Raw genomic sequence first — 26,678 nt, forward strand, 5'->3', positions numbered from 1 at the left:
AGTTCTTTTCTTTCCTCCACTTAAATCGTTTGAAAATCACATTAAAATGCGAACGCATCGAATCGTTAAGCGGAATCGAAATGCGCGTCTTATCGAATACCCGGTTAATTCTAAAATGGAACCGGTTCTCGATACACAACCCTATTGGGGAGTCGCTCTCTAAACGCAGGGTATTAAAATTGCTTTTGAATGCGCATGCACGTTTTACTTTTGGTTTTGTTTTAACTTTTAATTATCCACAAACAAAAATCGTAACAAACATATCACACACCCCTAATTGCAATGCCGTTTGTGCAGATCCGCAACAGAGGTTGGCTGAGAGAGAGAAAAAAAACGTCCGGTTCCTAGTTGAGTGGAGTGCAGTGTAAGGGAATGATTGACGGCTAATATCTCGAATCTGTATTAAGGGTAATAATGTAAAGATGAATTTTAAATGGTTATGTAATGTTGAAGAGAACGGCGAACCTGTTACTGTATCAGCTCACAGCAGTCTGTGCACTAGCGAAAGTTTTGTAAAGAAAGGAAACCAAGTCACAAAACAACTATTTCTCGCACTCACACAAATGCTCCCAAATATAATTTGAGGTCGCGCAGATTATATTTTGGGAGCATATGCAACCAAAACGATCGAAATTTCGAGCCTTGTTAATGTATTCTCCTATTGCGTAGGATTATACATGATTTACCTTACAAATCTTATGAAATGGCGTTCCTAGATGAATGTTATATTAAACCCAAACTCACAGCAATATGCAAATATTGTAAATGATAACTGTTTGTGCGGAGCAGCATTTACTGTGAACAGAGCCGCTCTGAGATACACGTAACCTACGTGCATGAGAAAAAAATGAAAGAGCATATATTTTATTTAATCGTAGTGTTTGTGAATTCACAATAGCACTACGCTTCATGATTTTTAAATGGGTTAAGCATATCATGGAGCTTTGGAAAACTGTCTAATAATGCATTTCATAGATTCTCCATGGAATGTGCCACTTTCAGTTTTTTGCCTGTTGCTCAACATGGGCAAGCTGCAGTAGAGGCAGCGCATTTAAGCAGCAATTCACCCAAAAATTAAAATTAAAATTTATTCACTTTCCTTTTTTTCCAGTTCTGTATGTAATTTTAGAGATTTTTTCCAAAGTGACCACAACTGCCAAGTTTCAGAAAGTTTGTAAGCAGTCTATACAAGTTTATTTTTGGGTGATTTTTTGTTTTAATTAAGCAAAGGCTTGTATTTAATGCAACTTGCAAGTAAGGATCAATACAAATATAAGGAACAACTACATTAGCAATACTCCAATACACATTTTCCAATACACATCAAGCTGGTACAGAAGTGTAAGTAGGAAAGTATAGAAAGTGACTTTGTATAAATGGTTATGAATTACGCATTCAAATGTTTATGGATTAGCTGTGTCGTCAAAGAATAATAAAATATAGGCCTCCCTAACAAAAAATTGTGGACTAACTAATGGCATGAGTTTGGCCCCCTACATAATATCATGTTAACTGAACTAATATATTATTTATACAAACTTGAAGTGTCAATATAGATAAATCAATTTAATATCAAGAACTGTATGTTCCTCTAAAAAAACAATAATTATTGAGAAATAAGAAATATGATTCAGTTATTTTTTAGCTGTTTAATTAAGATGATTGAAATTAACATTAATATAAATTATTATTAAAATATCCACCTTTTTCTTCCTGTATAAGCGGGCACAGCCATTTGTAAATTGTATGGGTCTGGCTTCCGGTCTCATCCGTGCCCAGCTATTTTCAGCTGTACAAAACAGCTCTATTAGCTGGTTGATATTGCAAATTGGTGTGTCTTACCATATTATTTTAATGCATTACCTTAATTATGAACACACCGGTTTATAGTGCAAACAGCTTTACCGTTTACTGCACTTTGTTATTCTTCTCGTTATTTCCCTATAGCTGCTAATAAACCGAAAGCCTCACCCATAGGCTTACGTCCACGATTTAGAAAAAGGTGGATATACACATTTTATATAATTCAGTAATAGGGCTGCGTATTGTGACCAATTTGGCAATTCGATTCGATTCTTATTTTTATGGTTTCGATTCGATTCGATTTCGATTCGATTCGATATCGATTAGCTATCAATATTTCATTTAAAATGTTAGTTTTGCAGACATGGGATCCATATTTTGATATAAATGCTGGTAACTGAAACTCCCCTACTTAAGTTTATTACTGAAATACACATCTACATTAATAATAGGGTGCACACAGTTGTTAATTTTAAACAACTTTTATTTTAAATGAACACTGTAACAAGAAGTCATAAATATGTGCATCCATTGTACACCATGTAAACAAACTGCAAAATGCACATTACTGTAAAAAAATAAAAAGACTAAATGTGCAACAGTGAAATCTATTAAGAACTTCAAACATGTTTAAGAAATAAAACATGTTTCTAAATTCAAAACAGGCCCATCATAAAGCCCTTGTCTGCATATACAAAACATTCTAACTGTCCATAAAACTAACAGTTCTTAACTACAGCCTAATCATTTTTGATCACCAGATTTTTCTGCAAAAAAAAAGCAGCTGATCAACATGTTCTGATCTGATCTAAGGCAGCTCCTTAGCGCTGTGATTAGATCACCAGCGGTTGAGAAAACTCTCTCAGCACGAACACTAGTGACACCTTTAGGACGAGAGGTGAATATTCATATCCTCTTACGTGAAGCACGTGAATTAAGAAAATATCGTTGCGTTAAACTGAAGATCGATTAAAATCGGAGAATCGATATTTTTTACCCAGCCCTATTCAGTAATAATTTATAATCAATCTGCATTCCTCTTTGAAATGCAGAATGTCCCCTAGTGGGACCACCGCTTTATAAATCCCCATATTTTAACTTCAATTGACTGTACGTAAAATAATTCTCCCTCAAGCTCCTTTGTAAGATGTTGTTGATCTGTGAAGTGGTTCTCACCTAGTCTTGGGTGAGGGTGGCTGTCGGGTGGAATGCACTTTGATGGCTCCTCTGTGTGAAATTCTGGGAGACGAACGGGCTGACAGGTGAGGAGAGGGCTGAGGGGACCGGCCAGTTGGTGGAGATACATCGGAGGGGGTAGAAGCTATGGCAATGCTTGAGGAGTGGGCTACAGCTTTACGTGGGACCTTTTTGAGTAAGCGGCTGACCCATTTCTGCTGCTCTTCTGTGGAGTTGGCCAGCAGCAGAAGCTCTTTCGCTGTGGACATGTCATAGTTCACTGGAGAGAAAAAAAAATGAACCAAAACAGGTCAGTTTTAGTCCAATGTACAGTGGTGGCCAAAATGATTAGAACACTAGAATTTTCACCAGCTTAAAAATGGTATTAGGTCAGTTATTTCTATCTTTTGCTGTAGTGTGTCAGTAGGAAATATCCATTTACATTTCCAAGCATTCATTTTGCCATTAATTGTAATAATCCAGTGAGATTTTTGTTTGCACAAGGAGTCTGACAATAGTCAGTGCTCCACAAATAGATCTGATCTCATCATCATCATCATCATCCAGTCTGGAATGACGAGAAGAAACAGAACAAACTGAGATAGACTAAGTCCAGAAGAACTGTGGCAACGTCTTGACATATTCTGTATCTTAATTTATATTTAGTCTCGGTACCAGTGCAAAATTCCAATGTGTATAACACACTACAGACAGTAATATAAATTAGAATATTTTCAGTTCTTTGTGAGTGTGACCTCCTGACCTCTGCAAGGAGCTAGGACCTCTTCTTTGCGATCAATGTGGTCTTTATGGCATTTGATTCGGCAGCGTCTGCACTCCAAGGCTGGTGGGGGCTTGAATACGTGCCACAGAGGCCTTGGACATGCTTCACAGCTAGAGGGGAAGTGGTAGAGCGTGAGCACGAACTCGTGACCTTTGTGTGGGATAAACGACGACCTTTCAGCTGCTGTTAAGGGTTCCACAGCAAGCTCCTCTTTCTTGCTCTCTCCCTCATTAGCATATAATACCTAGACAGAACAAAAGAAGAAAGCCCAGGTTTGGTAAGGCTTATCTTGAAGAATAATAAAATATTTCACGAAGGGACAAATTAAGCATGTTGCCTGGAAGATGCGTGGGATTTCTCTGGGATCTGCGCGGTACACGTCTGTCTGAGTGACAGGTCGCACATGGAACAGTTTGCTATGGGGGGAAAAAGAAGCCAAAAAAATCAAATGGATTGGATAATGATGTGCAAGAGAGCAGTAAATGTTTAAGATTTATGGATGTGCAGAATTGCATATAAAATTTTCATCCATTTGGATTACAGTTTTAACATAAACTAATAAACCTAATGTGATGCATATTTTTCAGTCACACACAAACATACATCTTTAATATGTTAAAAGCAATATAGTTGAGGTCAAAAGTTTACATACACCTCACAGAATCTACAAAATTATTAATCTACTAATTATCTTAGCAAAATAAAAGGGGTTATACAAAATGCATGTTATTTTTTTATTTAGTACTGACCTGAATAAGATATTTCACATAAAAGATGTTTTAATAAGAGAAAACAAGTTGAATTTATAAAAAATGTCCCTGTTCAAAAGTTTACATACACTTGATTCTTAATACTGTGTTGTTACCTGAATGATCCACAGCTGTGTTTGTTGTTTTGTTTAGTCCCTTTTTTGACCTGGACAGTTAAACTGCCTGCTGTTCTTCAGAAAAATCCTTCAGGTCTCACAAATTCTTCGGTTTTTCAGCATTTTTGTGTATTTGATCCCTTTCCAACAATGACTGTGTGATCTTGAGATCCATCTTTTCACACTGAGGACAACCAAGGGACTCATATGCAACTATTACAGAAGGTTCAAATGCTCACTGATGCTTCAGAAGGAAAAATTATTCATTAAGAGCCAGAGGCCAATTTTTGAATTTGAAGATCAGGGTAAATTTGTCTTCTGGGAAACATGTAAGTATCTTCTGAAGCTTCTGAAGGATAATACTTAATGAAAAAATGTGATATTTAGGCAAAATAAGAAAAATGTGCACATCTTCATTCTGTTCAAAAATTTTCACCCCCATCTCTTAATGAATCGTTTTTTCTTTTGAAGCATCAGTGAGCATTTGAACCTTCTGTACGAGTTGCATAGGAGTCTCTCAGGTGTCCTCAGTCTGAAAAGATGGATCTCAAAATCATACAGCCATTGTTGGAAAGGGTTCAAATACACAAAAACACTGAAAAACCGAAGAATTTGTGGGACCTGAAGGATTTGTCTGAAGAACAACAGGCAGTTTAACTGTTCAGGGAAAAAAGTGGGGCTCATGAGCAACTATCACTAAACAACAACAACAACAACAACAAAAAAAAACAGTTGTGGATCATTTAGGTAACAACACTGTATTAATATCTTATTTAGGTCAGTACTAAATAAAAAAGAACAAGCATTTTGTATGATCCCTCTTATTTTGGTAAAATAATTAACATTTTGCAGATTCTGCAAGGTGTATGTAAACTTTTGACCTCAACTGTTTGTTTTCAAACTCACTCTATGTCCAGAATCATGAAGGGGCTGGACTGCTCTCTGTCTTGCTCCGAGTCATAAAATAGGATCTTCTTGCTGCTTACCACCACATACTGCAATTTACACAGAGATACACAGGCACAGATGATCAGAGAGGGTTTGTTGTTGCGACCATAGATATATATACATAGATGCCTCATTAGCGACTGTTTCTATGGGCCGTTATACGTAAGCAAAGTCCCTTTAAGGCAAGTCATGTCACTCGGCGGCCATCTTTGAAACGCCTCTCGGGCATACAAGTGCAGCTCCTATCTGTTTGAATGGGGAAACATCAAATTCTCCAAAACTGTTCACCAAGCTTACGATTAAATTTCATATTTGAAATCTCCAAAGAAATCCAACAAGAACTGCCTCATAAATATAGTTCCTTGTGCTTGAATAGCGTTAAAAAAACGCTTATTTTTCCGGCTAGATGAGCCAGTGCGCATGCGCAGTACTGAACGCACATCTTAGAGCGCCGGCTGTTATATAGCAACCGGAACTTCTAACGGCAGCTGCAGTGACGCGCTGACTTTACTGATCAACGATTGGCTCTTTCACTAAGAAGGCGGAGCTTCGCGGCCATGATGACCGTTTCATTGTTCCCCATTCAAAACTACACGAGTGACATGTCTTTGGTATTCTATAGTCTTTGACGTAAGCCATCCGCCATTTCACTGCGGTCTACTTGACGTCATTCACCCATAGATCTCATAGTAATCACTGAAAATTCGAAAAGCCACAGTCCTGCACAGCCGTTGGTCTGCGAACCTACAGTATGGTGAATGACGTCAAGTGGACCGTTCCAATATGGCTGACGCATCTACGTGCTTGGAGCGGTCCAATGCAGTATCTATGTATATATATCTATGGTTGCGACACACAAGTGTTTATGTTCAAACATTTACCTTCTTTTCCCATCCAAACCGTTTGGTGTTTTTGGTAGGCATTGAGAGCCATCCCTCAAGACTAGAATCTGCTGTAAAAGAAAACAGAAGAGTGTTTTACAAGTGTCATTTAAGATTACAAATCCACACAGGTTGTGTCAAACTGAAAATGACCAAGCAGATTAATTTTTCTTCAAGCAATTTTAAGCCTTCAAAAACATTTTTCCTAGGCACAGAATGCAAAACTCTACTGGACGTCTCTTGGAATAAAAAGGTTTTAGTAATGTTATTGAACTTTCAGAAAACACACAAGGTGATCAGTGTGATTATGTGCAAAATTATGTCAAATCAAATCTAATGAGCATGGGGCTGTGTTTCAAAACATAATGCAGTGGTTCCCAACCTTTTTGTCAGAAATCTTAAGAAAAATTGTTAATTGTTAAATAATTCTAGCTTCATAAAATTACAGTTGAACCACTAAGGTCACACAGAATATTTTAAGGATGTCTTTACTACCTTTCTGGGCCTTGAACGTGGTAGTTGCGTTGCTGTCTATGTAGGGTCAGAAAGCTCATCAAAAATATCTTAATTTGTATTCCGAAGATGAATGAAGGTATTACAGTTTTGGAACAAAATGACGTACACCTGGTTGGGAATTATTGACTAACAATAATTAGTGAGCTGCCTATCTAGACAGCACTTTTGGGCTTCATCGGCTCATTCACACCCCAAAATGCTGTCTAGGTGTTTAGTATTTGAACATTGCAACATTTTCCACACTGAACAAAAGTAAGGGAGAGCAAGGGCCAGTATGCGTGCTGATTTGTTTCCATGCAGGGTCACCTGCAGACTTTTGGTCAGTAGGCTTGTATGTGAGGGCGGGCCTTTGCCGCCACTCGATTTCATCATCCTCCTCTTCCTCTGAGTCGGAGGGGAACTGAGGAGCGATCCGGCATGGCCGGGTATCAATACACACTGACTTGGAGCTTCGCTGGTATGTGAAGGACATAGACTCTGAAGTTTGTGAGTGTGTGATGCGCACTACAGCGGCATCACAGTGAGAGTAGAAAGGAGTGAAAAAAAAATTAAGGAAAGGAAGCAAAAGGATGCATAAATTTAGTATGGCATTGTGACCAGGTGACAAAGGAACAGTAAAAAGAGAAGGAGTAAACAAAAAAGAAAGATAAGAGATTGAAAAGGAAAACAGGTAAAAAAAAAAAAAGAAAAACAGTGGCAGGTCTGTGTATTAATTATATGCGTTTTAGAGTCAGTGGATAAAATTAAATTAATGACAGATTTTGTCCATTTTCTAAGAAAATAAAAATGTATATACTTTTTAACCACAAATTCTCATCTTGCACTAGCTTGACTTGACTCATTACGTAATCATGTTGGAAAGGTCACTCGTGGTTAGTTCTTTGTCTGTGTACTTAGGTTCAAAAACGTAGGGTAGGGCGAAAAACTCATTTTCCCCTCCACTTTCAAAATCATTGTTGTTTTACCTTTTTTTGTAAAGGCAGTTTGACTTTCTTTGCACGTTCGATTTGTAAACACTGGGTCAGTACTTCCACCTACGTGAAGTTAAGCTAGTGCAAGATGAGCATTTGTGGTTAAAAAGTACAGAAATTTGTATTTTTTTTTTAGAAAATGACCAATCATTTCACTAGATAGGACCTTTATTCCTCAGCTGGGATCGTGTAGAGCCCTTTGAAGCTGCACTGAAACTGCATTTGGACCTTTAACCTGTTGGCTCCTACTGAAGTCCACTATATGGAGAAAATCCTAGAAAGTTTTACTCAAAAACCTTACTTTCTTTCGACTGAAGGAAGAAAGACATGAACATCTTGGGCGACCTTTAACACATTATGCAGTCTTTTGCTTGACAGGTCATAACCTGGATAGTTACCTGGATAAGCGTCATCACTGTCCAGGTCGTTGCCGGTGCTGCTGATGCTGGTGGTGTCCAGAGAATGGATGCTGAGGGTAGTGAGCTGACAGCGCAGACGCTCAATATCACTGTCTTTACTGTCCAGGGCCATCTGCATCTCCACTCGCACCTGACCCTCTTCTGCTAACGTCTGCAAACAGAACAGATTTTGAGTGCTTTATGTATTTACACAGAACGATGTAAAGAATTTAAATGTCACTTACAGCCTGCATTTCATTGATTTCTTTCTGGTATTTGAAGATGACATTGTTGAGTTTTTCTTTCTCGGTGCGGAGCTGCAACTGCAGCTGTCTGTTCTCCTTCTCCTTTCTGCGGATGTCAGAGTTGTTGCCTTGCTGTGGCCTGACCTCAGTCTTCTTCATAACCTCAGCCAGCTTGTTTATAGCCTACAATACAAACATTTGATATCATTTACCTGTGGCATGCTAATTGTGACTATTTTAAGCTATGAAAACAACAGTATACATGTATACTAGATATAAGCCAAACACACCTGAATCTTGAGGGTTCGCTCAGACTGTATCTGCTTCTCAAAAGACAGGATCATAGTTTTCCTCTGTTTTTCTTCTTCTCTGACTTTCTCCAGCTCTGTGTATACACATTTATAAATGTTAAAGCACATATATTAAGATATATATACATTATAATATCAATCTATTTATAATATTATGTTATTAACTGCTATTCAGCAGCCTACTCACTATGCTGTAGGTGTTTGAGCTGATTGTTGAGCTCTTCTTTCTCATTAGCCAGGTTGCCAACATCCACAGTTAGAGTGCGGTTTGATTCCTCCAGCTTGTATTACATAAAAGATTAAAAATTGTAATTCATTAATATGAATTCATGTTTATGTTGTGCGTACAGATTAATTCATATTTATTGTATTTTATTATATTTGTCCCTGGGCCACAAAACCAGTCATAAGGGTCCATTTTTTTGAAATTGAGATTTATACATCATCTGAAAGCTGAATAAATAAGTTGTCCATTGATGTACGGGAATTGTCAGAATAGGACAATATTTGGCCGGTACACAACTATTTGAAAATGTAGAATCCGAGGGTGCAAAAAAATCTAAATATTGAGAAAAATGGTTTTAAAGTTGTCCAAATAAAGTTCTTAGCAATGCATATTACTAATCAAAAAATAAGTTTTGATATATTTATGGCAGGAAATTCACTAAATATCTTTATGGAACATAATCTTTACTTAATATCCTAATGATTTTTAGCATAAATGAAAAATGTATAATTTTGACCCATTGAATGTATTTTTGGCTATTGCTTCAGGGTCACATATAATAATAATTATAAAATAAATACATTATTATACTCTTATTCTCACCGAGCTAATGGTATTGTCCTTTTCGCTGAGTTCCTGACGATGTCTGGCGATCATGTCTTTGATCTCCAGCTCCTTCATGATCTTTTCTTTCTCCAGGTCTGAGTATTGCTCCTCAGCGATGGAGCGTGCCAACTGTTCGGAGTCTGCCTTCGTCAGGCTCGCCTCTAGCTGGGTTGCCAATGATTCCCTATGTAAACACACACAAACCAGTTTGTAAATGAACAGGCATTTAGTGTACTGTACAGATCCATGCATACAAATTGTTATCTGTTTCTTCATCCTTAATTTATGCATCCATTTACCTTACTTTTCATTTAGACTTGACCTAACTAATATGGTTTCACAAGCATTTTGCTCTTTCACCATACTGGGAAAAAAACTGTCTATAGCGATCAACTGTGTTGTTCATCCTCCATTCCACTAGGAGGCACTGTGCCTATGATGTGGGATACACTAGCATATAAATGGCTTTAAAGCCAAAAGACCTGGACCTAATGCCAAGAAACTCACACTTGCATTTTTAAATTTTTATTTACATTCCTTGCACACTGAGTCCGAAATAAATACAACCTCATGTTGTGTCAATCCTATTTACACACTGCCTCTGAGACTTTTGAAATGAAATGAAAATTGTTATGTTTAAGTTCAGTTTAAAAAAAGTTCAACCATCCTGTTTCAAAAGCAAATACACACCTCTCTTCCAGCAGGTCCTCTATTCTCTGCTGAGCATCTTTTAAGAGTTTAGCCTTTTCATCACTGCCCTCTTTCAGCTCTCGAACCTGAGTCTTATACAGTTTCTGAAATCAAGGAACAATATTTACACAGATAAACAAACCAACCAAAATACATCATTCCACACATTCACTGACAACATTTTTTAAATCCTGTCAGACATACTGTGAAGTACTGCTCTGACTCCAACTGTTCCTTCAGTTCTTTCAGCTGTTTGTCAGTGTCTTCTCTCTCCCTGAGTGGACAAAGAGACATTTTAATTACATGCATAATATATGCAGGTGCTATGTAATATTATGCTCAGTAGTGTATCGATTCGTGAGTTTAGCTAACAGTTCACACAAACTCAGCGATAACTAACAATAAGTATGTTCATTATTCATTATAATTCCATGAGAATAAGGATGTTTCACAAGTTACAACTATAAAGACAATGACAGAGAATAACAATATTATTGGAAGATAGACACTACCATTCAAAGGTTTTTGAACAGTAAGATTTTTAATGTTTTTTTTTTTTAAAGAAGTGTCTTCTGCTCACCAAGCCTGCATTTATTTGATCCAAAGTACAGCAAAAATGGTCAAATTTAGAAATAATTTTAACTGTTTACTATTTGAATATATTTCAAAATGTAATTTATTCCTGTGATTTCAAAGCTGAATTGTTAGCATCATTACTCCAGTCACATGATCCCTCAGAAATCATTGTAATATTTTGATTTGCTGCTCAAAAAACATGTATTACTATATTGAAAACAGCCGAGTAGAATAAAGTACAATAAAAGTATTAATTTCTATACCACCCCCCCCCCCCTCCTAAAAAAAGTTTGGCATCAGTAAGATTTTATGTTTTTTAAAGAATTATCTATCTAGCTTATCAAGGCTGCATTAACTTGATAAAAATGCAGAAAGGAACTGAAATATTTTTAAATACTGTGAAATATTATTACAGTTTAAAATAATGGTTCTCTATCTTAATATATTTTACAATATAATTTATTCCTGTGATGCAAAGCTACATTTGTATCAGACATAACTCTAGTTTTCAGTGTTACCTGATCCTTGAGAAATTATTCTAACATGCTGATTTATTTCTTTTATCATTAATGTTGGCAACAGTTGTGCTGCTTAATATTTCTTTGGAACCTGTGATTCTTTTTCAGGATTCTTAGATAAATAAAAAGTTTAAAAAGAACAGCATTATTCAAAATAGAAATCTTGTCTAACAACCTAAGACTTTGCTATCCATTTTTGTCAGTTTAACACAGCCTTGGTAAATAAAAGTATTGATTTATTTAAAAAAAATAAAGCATACAAATTTACTGACCACAAATGGTAAATGGTAGTTTATACTGTTACAAAAGACTTCTATTTTAAATAAATGATGGTTTGTTTATTTATTAAAGAATCCTGAAAGTATTACTCACAAAATGAAAATTTTGTCATTAATCACTCGTTCCAAACCTATAAAAGCTTTGTTCGTCTTCAGAACACAATTTAAGATATTTTGGATGAAAACCAGGAGGTTTGTCACTGTCCCATTGACTGCCGGGTAAATACCACTGGCAAGACCCAAAGAAGTATGAAGGGCATCGTCAAAATAGTCCATCTGCCATCAGTGGTTCAATCTGAATTTTATGAAGCGACGAGAATACTTTTTTGTATGCAAAGAAAATAAAAATAACCACTTTATTCAACAATTTGTCTCATCTGTATCACTGTACTGCCATTTTGGAGAATATCCGCTGGACATAAACTGCGTACGCCACACCACGCATATACATCTTCTACGTTTTTTACATGTTTTTTTTTTTTCAGCAAAAATCGCGTATCCGCGTGGTGCGGCTGACAGAGAACAGCTTACACAGTTTGCGTCCAGCAGATATTGTCCAAAATGGAGCTACGGTGATGCAGATGAGACGAATTGTTGAATAAAATCGTTTTTTTTTTTCTTTGCGTACAAAAAGTGTGCTTGTCACTCCATAAAATTCAGATTGAACCAATGATGGCAGATGGACTATTTTGTTTCAATACCTTTCATACTTTTTTGGGTCTTGACAGTGTTATTTACCTGGCAGTCAATGGGACAGTGACAAACCTCCCGGTTTTCATCCAAAATATCTTAAACTGTGTTCCAAAGACGACATGGGGGTAAGTAATTAATGACAAAATTTTCATTTTGGGGTGGAGTAACCCATTAAGCAGCACAACAGTTATCAACATTTATAATAAATCAGCATTAGAATGATTTCTGAAGCATCAGGTGACACTGAAAACTGGAGTAACGATGCTGAAATTTCAGCTTTGGATTACAGGAATAAATTACATTTTAAAATACACTGCCCTCCAAAAGTTTAGAAACGCCACAGAAAAGAGGGGTTTTGGACAATTTTGGCATGAATCCTTTTTAATTTGTGATAATTTTGCACTGCTAAGGGACAACACAAACTACGAAAACATATTTTATTACATAAACAGTTTATACATAGAAAAAACGTTTCGATTCATCAAAATATCCACCATTAGCAGCTATTACAGCTTTGCATAATCTGGGCATCCAAGCTGTCAGTTTATTCAAACATTGACTTGATATATTACTCCAAGCCTCCTGAAGGATTGCCCAAAGATGATTCACACTATGCTGATATCATCCAAAACCACACTTTGCCAGGGGTGTTGCCAAACTTTTGGAGGGCAGTGTACATTCACATAGAAAGCGGCTATTTTAAATCTTACTGATCCGAAAGGTTTAAACGGCAGTGTATATACTGTTTTAAATATTATTAATAATAAAAAGAAAATGTTCCTTGAACAGAAAATCAACACGTTAGAAAGATTTCAGAAGGATCATGTAACACCATGTAATAACTAATGTAATGATGCTGAAAATTTAGCTTTGATCATAGGAATAAATTACATTAATAAATAGATTAATAATTCAAATTAGTAAAAAATATTGCAAAATTTCACAGCTGTACTTTGGATCAAATAAATGCAGGCTTGGTGAGCAGAAGAGACTTCTTTAAAAAACATTACAAATACTACCGTTCAAAAACTCTTAACTGGTAGTGTATATCATCTATCAGCAACGCTAACTCACCTGCGTAGTTCCTGATTTTGTTTATCCAGGCTGAGTTTGAGCTCCAGCAGATGGTTGAGTTCTTGTTTGAGCTGTTTCTCTGAGGAACGCAGGGTGCTGATCTCCTGCCTCTGTACATTAAGATCTGCCTGAAACAGGGTCTTCCTCTGACTCTCCTGCTGCATGCGGACACTCAGCACCTCCATCTGACACACACACGCAAATTAAATAACTAAGATTCAGACATCAAGCTACAGCCAGGCAAGACGAACAGTCCGATTGGCGTACAGTACCTCCTCTGTAAGTTTTTCTTTGAGCGAGCGGAGCTCCTGAAGCTCGTGTTTAGCTTGCTTGTAGTCGTAGTCTAATACTGAGTTTTCCTTTTCCAGCTGCATCAGTCTGTTTTCCAACTGTTGCTTCGCAAATCGTTCTTCCAGCAGCTTATGTTCCATATCTGTCACAGAAACACACACATCATCACCAAACTCCGAATGAGCCAAAAGCTTGTACTACGAACTTCGGAAAGATTTACTCAGCTAGAACAGAAAATGGAAAAGTCATTTTGGAATGAGGAAAACATTGTGTTTTCATACAGAGGTAATGTAAGGCACTTCCAAAAGTTTTATGTTGTAAGTCCAAATTTTCCAAGTTTTGTTTAGTGGCATTTGTACAGATATACATGTTTTTAGAGTTTTTACACCAGAGTGAGCTGTGTGATTTGACCTTTCAGGGCCTCAGAATTGGCCTCCTCGATTGACTGGTTGATTTGGTTTTTGTCGGCCAATCTGGATTTAGTGGCTTTATGCTCTGCCTCTTCCTGCTCTAAACTCTGCTGAATGGCTTTGAGTTTAAAGGAGAGATCGATCTCCTGTTTGCTCTTCTCCTGTGGGTGAAGGGGTCAACATTAATGGGCGTTTCACTAAAATGCACAAAACCACACAAATCATGTGCTGAAAATGTGAATCATTCAGTCTCTTGCTAAAACACACACACACACCTTTTCCAAGGTAGTAAGATCCTCCTGTAAGTGTCTTTTCTCTGCTTCAGCCTTTGATAGAGAAGTCTTTATGTGCTTTAACTCGTCTTCTAGTCCGGAGACACGGCCTGAAAATGGAAGAATGATAGAAAAAGAGAAAGAAAGATAGACAGGCAAAAAGGTAGGCAAAACACAAGACAGTAGTTAAAGTCAAAGGTCAGGAATTCAGGTTAATATTTATGCTAAACCATAAACCATAAAAACCATAAATGGGCGTTTCTTCTATAGGCATTTTTCTTCGTCTATTCCTGACATTTTTTTAAACTAATGATTTATATATCAAATGTTTTTTATTGACGTTATTATTATTATTTGTGGTGGAAGTTATATTTATAATTAAGATTATAAGAATAAAAATGAATACAATTTAATATTAATATAATATTTTTCCATAATATTAATCAGTTTGACTTTTTAAATAACATATTGAACAGAAATTACTTTATTTTCTTCATATATATTGCAAGCCACATATTTAAATCTCAAAAATAATCCTAAAACAACTTTTAACTTGTGGCAAAGTCATTTGTCATGTGGAGAAGGGACAGCCATAATTTGAGAAAAATTGAGAATAAAAAAAGAATTCTAATAATAAATACAAATAATAAACTGCTAAACAAGGTAAAAATCAAACAATTCATAAGCTTGGAGTCAGTATAATTTTTTTTTTTTAAATAAATGATAGAAATTAATACTTTTATATAATTTCAATTTATCAAAAGTGATGATAAATAATGTTACAAAATCTTTTCATTTCAGATAAATGCAGTTCTTCTGAACTTTCTATTCATCAAAGAAACCTGAACAAAAATTCTACTCAGCTGTTTTCAACATAATAATAATAATAATAATAATAAATGTTTTTGAGCAGCAAATCAGAATATTAGAATGAGTTTTGAAGGATCATGTGACTGGAGTAATTATGTTAAAAATTCAGCTTTGAAATCACAGGAATAAATTACATTTTAAAATATATTCAAATAGAAAAGAGCTATTTTAAATTGTAAAAATATTTTACAATTATAATGTTTTTGCTGTATTTTGGATCAAATAAATGCAGGCTTGGTAAGCAGAAGAGACTTCTTTAAAAAACATTAACAATCTTGCTGTTCAAAAACTTTTAACTCATACACAATTATATAAACGCATCTGAAAAGTAAAAAATAAATAAAATAAAATGAAGGCATGGAAATAATAATAATAATCTAGGGGAGCACCCGCAGAGACAAATCCTTTAAATTTATTAGACAAAGCTGAAAATTACAACACAGGAAAGAAGAGATGTTTCCTGTTTTTCCATGTTCAGCGACACAACGTCTGCTACCTGCCTCTGACCTTAAAATAACGCTGTATTCATGTTTACTCTCGCTGCGGGCAGCTCCACCCCAACACAACAACACTGCCCGGCAGACAAGAGCCCAGTGTGTCCTTCAGCAAGAAGCTGGCTACTACACACTCAAACATAAACATTTGCTTTCACTCACTCACATAGACCTGCACACAAGTGTGATCCCTAGAACGTAACACAACCTGCTTCTAGGAAGCTCGGTAGATGCTAATTCAAGGCTGCATCTGTCTGATGAACATAAACAGGCAGAGACACACAAATGCACTCACCGTTTAGGTCATTGATAGTCTCTGAGCCAAGGCTTCTTTCTCGCTTCTCCAGCTCTAGTGAGGTTTGCAGGCTTAGATTCTCCTGCTCCAGACCCAGCCGGCTGCTCTCCAGCTGGGCCAGACGCTCCTGAAGCTCCCTGAGAGAGACCTCCAGCTGCTGAGACTGTCTCAATGCCTCGCTCTGGGCTTTCTTCAGCCGCTCAGACTCCTCCGCCTCAGTGTGAAGCTTAGCATTCAGCTCCTCCAACTAAAGACACATTAATTATCAGTATCTCTTTTTTTATTATATCCCTAAAACAAAAACAAATTATGCAACTGTCCAAAAGTTATGATTTTGAGATCCATTTAGGACAACTAAGGGACATATCAAGGTTCAAATGCTCACTGATGCGCCAGAAGAAAAAAACGACACATTAAAAGCCAGGGTAAAAACTTTTGAACAGAATGAAGATTTGTAAATTTGTATTACTTTGCCTAAATATTTTTTTTTTTCATTTAGTACTGCCCTTCAGAAGCTACAGAAAATATAGAAGACATAATAAGTTACATTTACCCTGATCTTCAAATTCAAAAAGTTTTTACCTCCCAGCTTATACAGTCCATAAGTTTTCTCTTAATATAACATACTTTATCTGAAATAACTTATTCAGGTCGGTATTAAATAAAAAATAACATTTTGTATGTTATTTTGGTAAAATATTTTTGCAGATTCTGCAAGGTGTATGTAAACTTTTGACCTCAGCTGTATTTACTGTCACTTTTAATCAATTTAATCTATCTTTATTGAATAAAATGATTAATTTCTTAGAAAAAAAACCTACTGACCCCAAACTTTAGATCAGTAGTATAAGCTAAAGTGATTTTAAGGTATCAGAAATGGCCTTAGAATTGAATGTAACAGTATTTTTATATTTCTATTTATGGAAATTTCTTCACTTATTTTAACAACAAACCTCAAATATTTAGAACTTTAGATTTATTTTTTATTTTTTTTATTTTTTTAACTTTAAAAAGTTTTTTCTTTTCAATATATAAAAATATTTTAGCTGGGATAGGAGAAAGTATTGTAAATCGAAAAAATTACCCACTTTAGCATTAAGCACAGACCTCACTGGGTTTAATGTTTTATTTTCTATAGCCATTTTCTTTGCTTTTTTTAAAACCTGTTCAAAATTCCCTAAAAACTGACATAATGCTGCATCTGGCTACATGTTAAATAATAGTTATGAGTTCTGAGGTTAGTAATTTAGGATAAAGTTTTGCTGAGGGACTCACCTGTCTTTCCAGGTGAATGTTCTTCTCGACAGAGATTTGACAGTTCTGGTTCTTCTTTTTCAGTTCTGCTAGCTGCTCTTTCAGGCTGCTAACTGCAGGAGAGAAAAATGCAAAATATTTTAACATCACAACATCAGCAGAGCAGAACTAATACTTTCTAGATGGGGAAAACGTCAGAAGTAAGTACTGAGCAAATCGGATAGAAACTTTAGACCAGTGCTTTGGTGAATCTAGAATGCCAGCAAAATATTGTCAGTATTAAACAAACTAATATCTGTATCAAACAAACAAAAGCTGCACATAAGCTATATAAGTGAGCATTTGAACCTTCTGTAATAGTTGCGTATTAGTCCCTCAATTGTCCTCAGTGAAAAAAGATGGATCTCAAAATCATACAGTCATTGTTGGAAAGAGTTCAAAGACAAAAATGCTGAAAAACCACAGAATTTGTGGGATCTGAAGGATTTTTCTGAAGAACAGCAGGCAGTTTAACTGTTCAGGACAAACAAGGGACTCATGAACAACTATCACTAAACAAAACACAGTTGTGGATCATTCAGGTAACAACACAGTATTAAGAATCAAGTGTATGTAAACTTTTGAACGGAATCATTTTTATAAATTCAACTATTATTTTCTCTTGTGGACTATATGTAAACATCTTTTATGTGAAACATCTTATTCAGGTCAGTACTAAATAAAACATAATATGCATTTTAATTGCATATGCAGATTCTGCAAGGTGTATGTAAACTTTTGACCCCAACTGTATATCATAAAAAGCTGATGTATTTCAAATAATTTTTGGTTAAAGAAGGAGTAATCCCCCAGGTATAAAGCAAAATATGATATTTTTTTGTAGTTTAATCCAATACCGATGTATTAGTAAATGGATTTCTTTCTGCTCCTTAATTTAATCTAGTGTTTTTCTCTTTGCTGTTCTCACCCTCATTCTCAAGCAAACGCTTTCTGTCTGTTTCTAGTCCAGCCTTTCTTATGCTCGCAGAGCGCTGGTGATTCAGTAAAGCCTTCTCTTTCTCAAGTTCCCTAAGAGAGTCTTCCACTGCCTGTCTCACATTCACCTACAACAAGAGAGAAACAGTTAGAAAAAGATGCAATTTGTTTCCTAACGATTTACAATTAATGGCCATTTTTGGGTGAGTGCAAATTAAAAGTGTCTTACTTCTTCTTCAAGCTCTTTAGACAACTTCTCCAGTCGCTGATTTGCTGTCCTGTTGAGACACAATGCAGTTTAAATTTGTTGTAAGTAAAGATATATAGATATATATAGATATATAATATAAATTTGCAATATGTAGGAATTTGACTTTGAAAATTATGGATTTGAACATGTAAACATTTAAAAATAAGTATTTTCTCATTTGGCTCAAAATAACATTTCAATCCCACTGTATGTTTATGAGTATTTGTACCTGTACTTATTTTCCAGTTCTTCCTTTGCTTGAATCTCATGTTTGACTTTTTCTTCCAACTTTTTCAGCCTCTTTTGCAGGTCACTGGACTGGGAACATGCACAAAACACATGTGAAATGTCAACAAAAATACTGATGCCAGTTGTTTTTCCTTTCTATTAAAAGCAGCAATTATCTAAAGAATGTGGAGAAACACTCCAATTATGTAGAGTAACGGCACCAAACGACTGTGGTAGATTCTGCTGCAGAACAAACCATATAAGAATCTATTTCAGAAATCTAAGTGATAATTTTGTGCCACACACTATTATAGAGCAATATTCCCCAAACTTTTGCCTTATGTATGCTCACAGCTCTATCAGTAAGGCTCAAACAACATAAAACTAGAAATACAATACTAGTCAAAGTTTTTTTTTTTTTTTATGAAGCCTCTTCTGCTCACCAAGCCTGCATTTATTTGATCCAAAGTATAGCAAAAAACAGTAAAATTTTGAAATATTTAAAATAACTGCTTTCTATATGAATAAATGTTAAAATTTAATTTATTTCTGTTATCAAATTAAATTCAGCATCATTACTCCAGTCTTTAGTGTCACATGATGCTATAGAAATCATTCTAATAAGCTGATTTGCTGTTCAAGAAACATATTTAAAACAGTTGAGTACATTTTTTTTCAGGATTCATTGATGAATAGAAAGATTCCAAGATCAGCATTTATCTGAAATAAAAAGCTTTTGTAACATTATACACTATACCATTCAAAAGCTTGGAGTCAGTGTAATTTTTTATTTTTATTTTTTTTTTGGTGGGAGGAGAAATTGTAGAAATTAATACTTTTATTTAGCAAGGACGCTTTAAATTGATCAAAAGTGATGACAGAGACATTTATAAAGTTACAAAAGATTTCTATTTCAGATAAATGCTGTTCTTCTGAACTTTCAATTAATCAAAGAAACCTGATCCAATTCTACTCAGCTGTTTTCAACATAATAATAATAAAAAATGTTTTTTGAGCAGCAAATCTGAATATTAGAATAATTTCTGCTAAAAATTCTGCTTTGAAATCACAGGAATAAATTACATTTTAAATAAATAAATAATAAATTTTAAATAAAGTTATTTTAAATTGTAAAAATATTTTAAAATGTTACTGCTTTTGCTGTACTTTAGATCAAATAAATGTAGGCTGGTGAGCAGAAGAGACGTCTTTAAAAAAATTAAAACTCGTACTGTTCAAAATTTTTTTGACTGGTAGTGTATATTGCTTTAAAATCATATTATAGTGTTTATCATTTATCATTTATCATTAATATGATAAAACTCCGTAATCTTATTTTTAAAAAATGCACCTCTGCTTGCTTTAAATTACAATCCTCATTGACGCTATCAGCACTGGAGTCCTCTTCTGAACACTTATTGTTTTGGTTTAACAATCTGAAAGAGAAATAGAAAGAGCATTATGATAAATGTTCCACTCTTCTCAGCAAGCTTCACTCGTTGTTTACTCTGCAGCAACACACTTTGAGGTTTCATAAATCAATTCAAGATGAAAAAGACAGTTTAAGAATATGTTAGAAATAGAGAGGGAGGGAACAAGAAGGAGGGAGGAAATGAAAGAAAGAAAATCTCAAAGCAACTATTCAATCTCCAGCCAATCTCAGCCAGCGGCCCATGTGGCTTCACTCAGCCACACTGGAGAGACTGAGAAAGCGAGGGAGGAAACAGTGAAAGGATAAGGGAAAAAGGAGGGAATTGTGATGGAAACAAATACAGCACTCATTCAGGGTTACTATAATCATCCAAAAATACTGTAAACCCTGTCTCTATCAATCCATAACAGGAGCTTGCTGTCGTTTTACAGCTCTGTAGTGTTCATCTGTGAGTAAGTGCATGTGGAAGAGAATGAGATACCTGTGTAAAAGTCAAACAGCGCCACAGTGTCTGAAAAAGTAGGCTTTTAACTCTTTCTGAATCAGACTTCACCATTTAATCTTTACTATAAATGTTCATTTACAACAAATTTAAGGATACAAACATTTTCACAGTGATATATACTCTAAATAATAATAAAAAAAGACAATATAACGTTAAAACGCCATGGATTTTTCCTTTTTGAATATACTATTTTCTAGTTCAGCTCAAAAATATTTCATATGCTAGAAATTGTTCTTTGGGAGTGCAAAACTTTTCAAGCAATTATAAACGCCTGGAAAAGTCATGGAAATCCATTGGCTGAAAGGTGTGGGACCCTTTGAATATTTTTTCCACAGACGTCAGTTATATTACATTGCCATATTATGCAACAAGAAATATTTGTAATAAAACAAAACACTATAAAAAGTTTCAATAGCCACTGTTTAGTTGTCAGAATCCATCTAGTCACAAACACACACAAAACACATTTTCACACTTACTGGTCCTCCCTGAAATAGGTGAAGCCCACAAATGGTAGCTGGTTCCCTGTGAAGGCACGGGGAGGGGGGAAGGTCTCGGTTCCTAATGGATCATCCTTTATATCATCATCAAAATTGCTGGTGTCAATATCGCTGCTCAGCTCCGGCACCACTGGAGCCATGGCTGAGAGACAGAGAGAGGCAGAGAGAGAGAGAGGGAGAGAGAGAGAGAGAGAGAGAGAGGAGGGGGAGTTAAGAGAATATTGTAAAAGATTTGAGCAAAAATAGTGTGTCCTGTTTGAGTGCTTGTGTGTGAGAGAGAGTCTCACAGTGAAAGGCTCAGTGTGTGTAGCACACAAAGCAGACACTGTACTGAACGGGGGAGTGGCGTGAATGACTTGCCAAGCTGGCCTGTACTTACTCACTACCTACTGTGCACACACACGCTCACGCTCACTTACACATCCAAAACACTCCTTGCTTCTGGAGGGAACGAGATGAGCACGCTGGGAGAACATGTGTCAGACATCTAAAGGGGATGGGCTGCATTCAAATGCTCCACAGTCAAACGAAAACAGACAGATGTTGGATCATTGTGCTTTAGGTTTAGTTTTTGAATTAGAGTGTTTTGAATTACCAGTCAAAAGTTTTCGAATTTGCATTTGTTTGATTCAAAATACAGCAAATGCAGTAATGTGAAATATTTTTATTATTTGAAATAACTGCTTTCAATTTGAATACATTTTTAAATGTAAGGCAAGGCAAGGCAAGTTTATTTATATAGCACAATGGCAATTTAAAGTGCTGTATATAAAAGGAATTAAAATCATTATAGCATAAAAATCATAAAAATGTAAAATAATAATCACAACAATAAAAACTGAATTTAAGAACATTTTAGATGATTTAAAAAACTGATTTAAAATTAATTAGCACAGTAAAATGATTATACATAAAATAATGCAATCTGTTTGGACGTAGCACAGTGCTCATTCAATAAATGCACAACTGAACAGATGAGTTTTGAGTCTGCATTTAAATGTGGCTAATGTATTAGCACATCTGATCTCTTCTGGAAGCTGATTCCAACTGCGGGCGGCATAATAGCTAAAAGCAGATTCCCCTTGTTTTGTGTGAACCCTTGATATTACTAACTGACTCGATCCTAGTGATCTGAGTTGTCTGTTAGGTTTATATTCAGTGAGCATATCTGCAATGTATGTAGGTCCTAGGCCATTGAGTGCTTTATAAACAAGTAAAAGTACTTCTAAAAAAAATCTATCCTAAACATAACTGGTAGCCAGTGTAAGGACCTGAGGACTGGTGTAATATGCTCTGATTTTCTGGTTCTAGTCAGAATCCTGGCAGCAGCGTTCTGTATGAGCTGCAGCTGTCTAATGGTCTTCTTGGGAAGGCCGGTGAGGAGACCATTGCAATAGTCCACCCTGCTTGTGATAAAGGCATGAACAAGTTTCTCCAAGTCTTGACAGGAAACAAAACATCTAATTCTTGCAATGTTTTTGAGATGATAGTATGCTGATTTAGTTACTGCTTTGACATGGCTACTGAAACTGAGGTCTGACTCCAGAATCACACCAAGATTCTTGACTTTATTTTTTGTTTTTTGACCCCCTAGCATCAAGGTAAGCATTTACCTTATGAACTTCATCTTTGTTTCCAAATGCAATGACTTCTGTTTTCTCCTTGTTTAACTGTTTAGGCACATCCAACTGTTAATTTCATCAATGCATTGGCAGATGGAGTCAATGGGGCTTGTATTCATTTGGCGATAAGGCTAGGTAAATCTGGGTATCATCTGCATAGCTGTGATATGCAATTTGGTTCTTTCTCATTATTTGACTTAGTGGGAGCATATACAGGCTGAACAACAGCGGCGCCAGAATTGAGCCTTGTGGGACTCCGCATTTCATGGACGTCCACTTAGACTTATGTTCTCCTATACTCACATAATAGCCTCTCCCTTCGAAGTATGACCTGAACCATTTGAGAACCATCCCCGAAAGCCCGACCCAGTTTTCCAGTCTATTTAGAAAAATGTTGTGATCGACTGCGTCAAACGCAGCACTGAGATCTAGTAATACCAGCACTGATATTTTGCCAGAATCAGAATTTAGGCGAATATAATTTATTATCTTTATGAGCGCTGTCTCTGTGCTATGATGTGGTCTGAAACCAGATTGTAAATGGTCCAGGTATCCATTTGAGTTTATGTAGTGGTTCAGCTGATTAAAAGCAACCTTTTCAATAATCTTGCCTATGAAAGGAAGATTTGATAATGGTCTATAGTTGCTCAATATGGTGTTTTCAAGATTTCTCTTTTTCAGAAAGGGCTTAACAACTGCAGTTTTCAGGGAGTTTGTAAAAGTCCCAGAAAGAAGTGAGGTGTTCACCACTTCTAAGAGATCTGCTTCTAAACAGCTAAGCACAATTTTTAAAAAAGATGTGGGAAGTGTGTCAAGGTAGCAGGTTGACGATTTGAGGTGCTGCACTGTTTCTTCCAAAATGTTGCTATCGATTGCTTCAAAAGTAGACATAGTGACTTCTTTTTGAAATTGCGGTCGAATCTGTCTGACCTCTGCATAACTTGAGGGTGTGCTAATTGTCTTTCTGATATTATTGATCTTCTCAGAAAAGGAAGCAAACTCATCGCACTTGCTATCGGAGAGCATTTTACTAGGGATCTGACTAGGGGGGTTTGTTAGTCTCTCAACGGTAGCAAAAAGAGTGCGAGTGTTGTTTAAGTTGCTGTTTATAAGGTTTGAGAAGAACATTTGTCTAGCTTTATGTAATTTATTCCTGTGATCAAAGCTACATTTTCAGCATCAATACTCCAGTCTTTAGTGTCTTCAGAAATCATTCTAATATGGTGATCTGCTGTTCAAGAAACATTTTTATTATCATCGATATTTAAAACAGTTCTCAGGATTCTTTGATGAATAGAAAGATCCAAAGATCAGCATTTATCTGAAATAAAAAGCTTGTGTAACATTATACACTATACTATATAGTGTATAATGTGTATAATGTTAATGTTATATATTGATGAACTCTCAAACTTTGATGGACTGTGGTATGTCCCTGTTTGACAAATAAGCTAAGCTCCTTTTGTATGTGGACTGGTTATTATTTTATTAACTGCACCTTGGGGTGGACACAAGAGGAATTAAGTATGTAGTATAAAGTATAAAGTACGTGAAACTTAAAAAAAAAAAACTATACTATATAATTCAAAAGCTTGGAGTCAGAATTTTTTTTTTTGGGTGGGGGGGGGGATTATAGAAATTAATGACTTTATTTAGCAAGAATGCTTTAAATTGATCAAAAGTGATGATAAAGACATTTATAATGTTAAAGGATTTCTAGTTCAGATAAATGTTGTTCTTCTGAACTTTCTATTCATCAAAGAAACCTGAAAAAAAATTCTACTCAGCTGTTATAATAAATTTTTACTCACTTATAATAAATGCTTTTGAACAGCAAATCAGAATGTTAGAATGATTTCTGAAGGATCAAGTGACACTGAAGACTGGCAAAAAAATGCAGCTCTGAAATCACAGGAATAAATTACATTTTAAACTATATTCAAATAGAAAATAGTTTTTTAATATTTCAAAATGTTACTGTTTTTGCTGTACTTTGGATCAAATACATGCAGGCTTGCTGAGCAGAAGAGACTTCTTAAAAAAAAAAAAAACATAAAAAATCTTCCCATTTAAAAACCTTTGACCGGTAATGTACACATGAAAAAAAAAAAAAAAACAAGAGCTAAAATAAACGTTTGAAACATTCTTCTCTATAATCCACGTTATGTCCAAACACTGTAATTTCATTAAATCCAAACACAAACAGATTTTTTTTTTAAATTGGAGAAAATTAAGTTAGGTTTTAGGCTGCATAAATAGTTTTCTTTTGTTAATTGTTACAGTTATCCATTTAGCACAACTACTCATTCAAACTGAGCAAATCATAATAATTTCTCCTTTAATATCTTAATAGCTTGATTTTTAAGGTCTAGTTTGCCTCACGGTTAAGAGTCAATTTTCTGTTTTTAATGCATTAACACAGTTCTAAATCTAATAATTCAAGTAATTCCAAATAAGTAAATTAATTACTGCACTAATGTCACTGAAAACACTGATCTTTAAAAAAAATCTCAATGAGGAAATGCATACTGCAATTCCATTGTAGTACAGAGTTGCCTTTCTCTGCACCAATATGGAAATATCCATATTTTTTTCAATATAATGTAAAACCAATTTAGACATAAACAATTTAATTTAGACAAGCCAGACATAAACCGTTATGAAAGGGATAGTTCAGCCAAAAATGAAGATTTTGTCATTAATTACTCACCCTCATGTCATTCCAAACCCTTGAGACCCTCGTTCATCTTCAGAACACAAATTAAGATATTTTAATGAAATCCAAAAGCTTTCTGACCCTGCGTAGAGAGCAAAGCAACTGACACGTTCAAGACCCAGAAAGGTAGGAAAGACATAGTTAAAAATAGTCCATGTGACGTCAGTGCTGCCCTCCAAAGGCAAAGTGCAGTAACTACGCCAACACTAAAGCTGAGAAAAATGCCTTTAAAGTTTTTACACCAGCTAGTCAAACCTGTTGACACTCTCGTTTCTCTGAAACAGGACGAAATTGAACCAGGAGACTTTGCCACAAGACAAAACAGTTGTCACAAAGTCCATTTTAAGCCTTAACTCAATTTTGACCAAATGTGTAGTTACTGTGCTTTGACTTTGGAGGGCAGAGTGGTTCAACCTAAATTTTATGAAGCTATGAGAATACTTTCTGTGCGCAAAGAAAATAATTTCTTCCCTTCCGTTTCAGTCTTCGACATGCGTTTACGAAAGCTCTCGGATTTCATCAAAATATCTTAATTTGTGTTTAGAAGATGAACGAAGGTCTTACAGATTTGGAACATTAGGGTAATTATTGACAGAATTTTTATTTATTGGTGAACTACACATTTAAACTGATCAAAGACGTAGTAAAAAGATAAAAAGCATGCCAGAATGTTTCTTTCCAACAACAAAATTCTGAATAGCAAGAAAATTAAAGAAAATGATATGTTGCCATATGACAACACCGCATCATACAGATATATAGATGCAGTTGTTTCCCAGAATGCTCCTTGATAGCACCACTAATAACAGACTACTGTGGAGGCAGAGAAAAAGCTAGATAGAAAGCAAATACAGTATGTGCATTTGGGCATCACTGAAGCAAGGCATATAGAGAGAGGAGGAGAAATCAAATCCAGCTCTGTGGTTTTGAGGCTCTTCTCTCATTAGTAACTGTGTACGGGCCACATGCTGGGCTCCGCCCTTACAGAAACCAACCCTACACCCC

The 26,678-nt window shown here is 35.5% G+C and overlaps 1 protein-coding gene across 5 annotated transcripts in view; it reads right to left on the reverse strand.

Moving 5' to 3' along the window:
- rock2b (rho-associated, coiled-coil containing protein kinase 2b) overlaps positions 1–26,678 on the reverse strand; it is a 44,525-nt gene that overhangs the window by 3,459 nt on the left and 14,388 nt on the right. For 3 of the 5 annotated variants that reach the window (XM_073853115.1, XM_073853113.1, XM_073853114.1), the window contains exons 9-32: positions 21,315–21,477; positions 20,250–20,334; positions 18,900–18,988; positions 18,650–18,698; positions 18,413–18,548; positions 17,467–17,558; positions 16,192–16,438; positions 14,536–14,642; positions 14,262–14,421; positions 13,832–13,992; positions 13,560–13,744; positions 10,625–10,694; positions 10,421–10,524; positions 9,728–9,914; positions 9,086–9,179; positions 8,878–8,972; positions 8,588–8,770; positions 8,343–8,514; positions 7,280–7,477; positions 6,458–6,528; positions 5,535–5,623; positions 4,101–4,179; positions 3,743–4,007; positions 2,980–3,259 (exon numbers count right to left, since the gene is read on the reverse strand). In XM_073853115.1, the coding sequence (XP_073709216.1) occupies positions 2,980–3,259; positions 3,743–4,007; positions 4,101–4,179; positions 5,535–5,623; positions 6,458–6,528; positions 7,280–7,477; positions 8,343–8,514; positions 8,588–8,770; positions 8,878–8,972; positions 9,086–9,179; positions 9,728–9,914; positions 10,421–10,524; positions 10,625–10,694; positions 13,560–13,744; positions 13,832–13,992; positions 14,262–14,421; positions 14,536–14,642; positions 16,192–16,438; positions 17,467–17,558; positions 18,413–18,548; positions 18,650–18,698; positions 18,900–18,988; positions 20,250–20,334; positions 21,315–21,477 (3,361 nt within the window). The remainder of the gene's footprint in view (positions 1–2,979; positions 3,260–3,742; positions 4,008–4,100; positions 4,180–5,534; positions 5,624–6,457; positions 6,529–7,279; positions 7,478–8,342; positions 8,515–8,587; positions 8,771–8,877; positions 8,973–9,085; positions 9,180–9,727; positions 9,915–10,420; positions 10,525–10,624; positions 10,695–13,559; positions 13,745–13,831; positions 13,993–14,261; positions 14,422–14,535; positions 14,643–16,191; positions 16,439–17,466; positions 17,559–18,412; positions 18,549–18,649; positions 18,699–18,899; positions 18,989–20,249; positions 20,335–21,314; positions 21,478–26,678) is intronic. The other 2 variants (XM_073853117.1, XM_073853116.1) reach the window with 2 other exon arrangements.

This window comes from Garra rufa, chromosome 13, assembly GCF_049309525.1.
Source record: "Garra rufa chromosome 13, GarRuf1.0, whole genome shotgun sequence".
In the NCBI taxonomy this organism is placed as follows: Eukaryota; Metazoa; Chordata; class Actinopteri; order Cypriniformes; family Cyprinidae; genus Garra; species Garra rufa.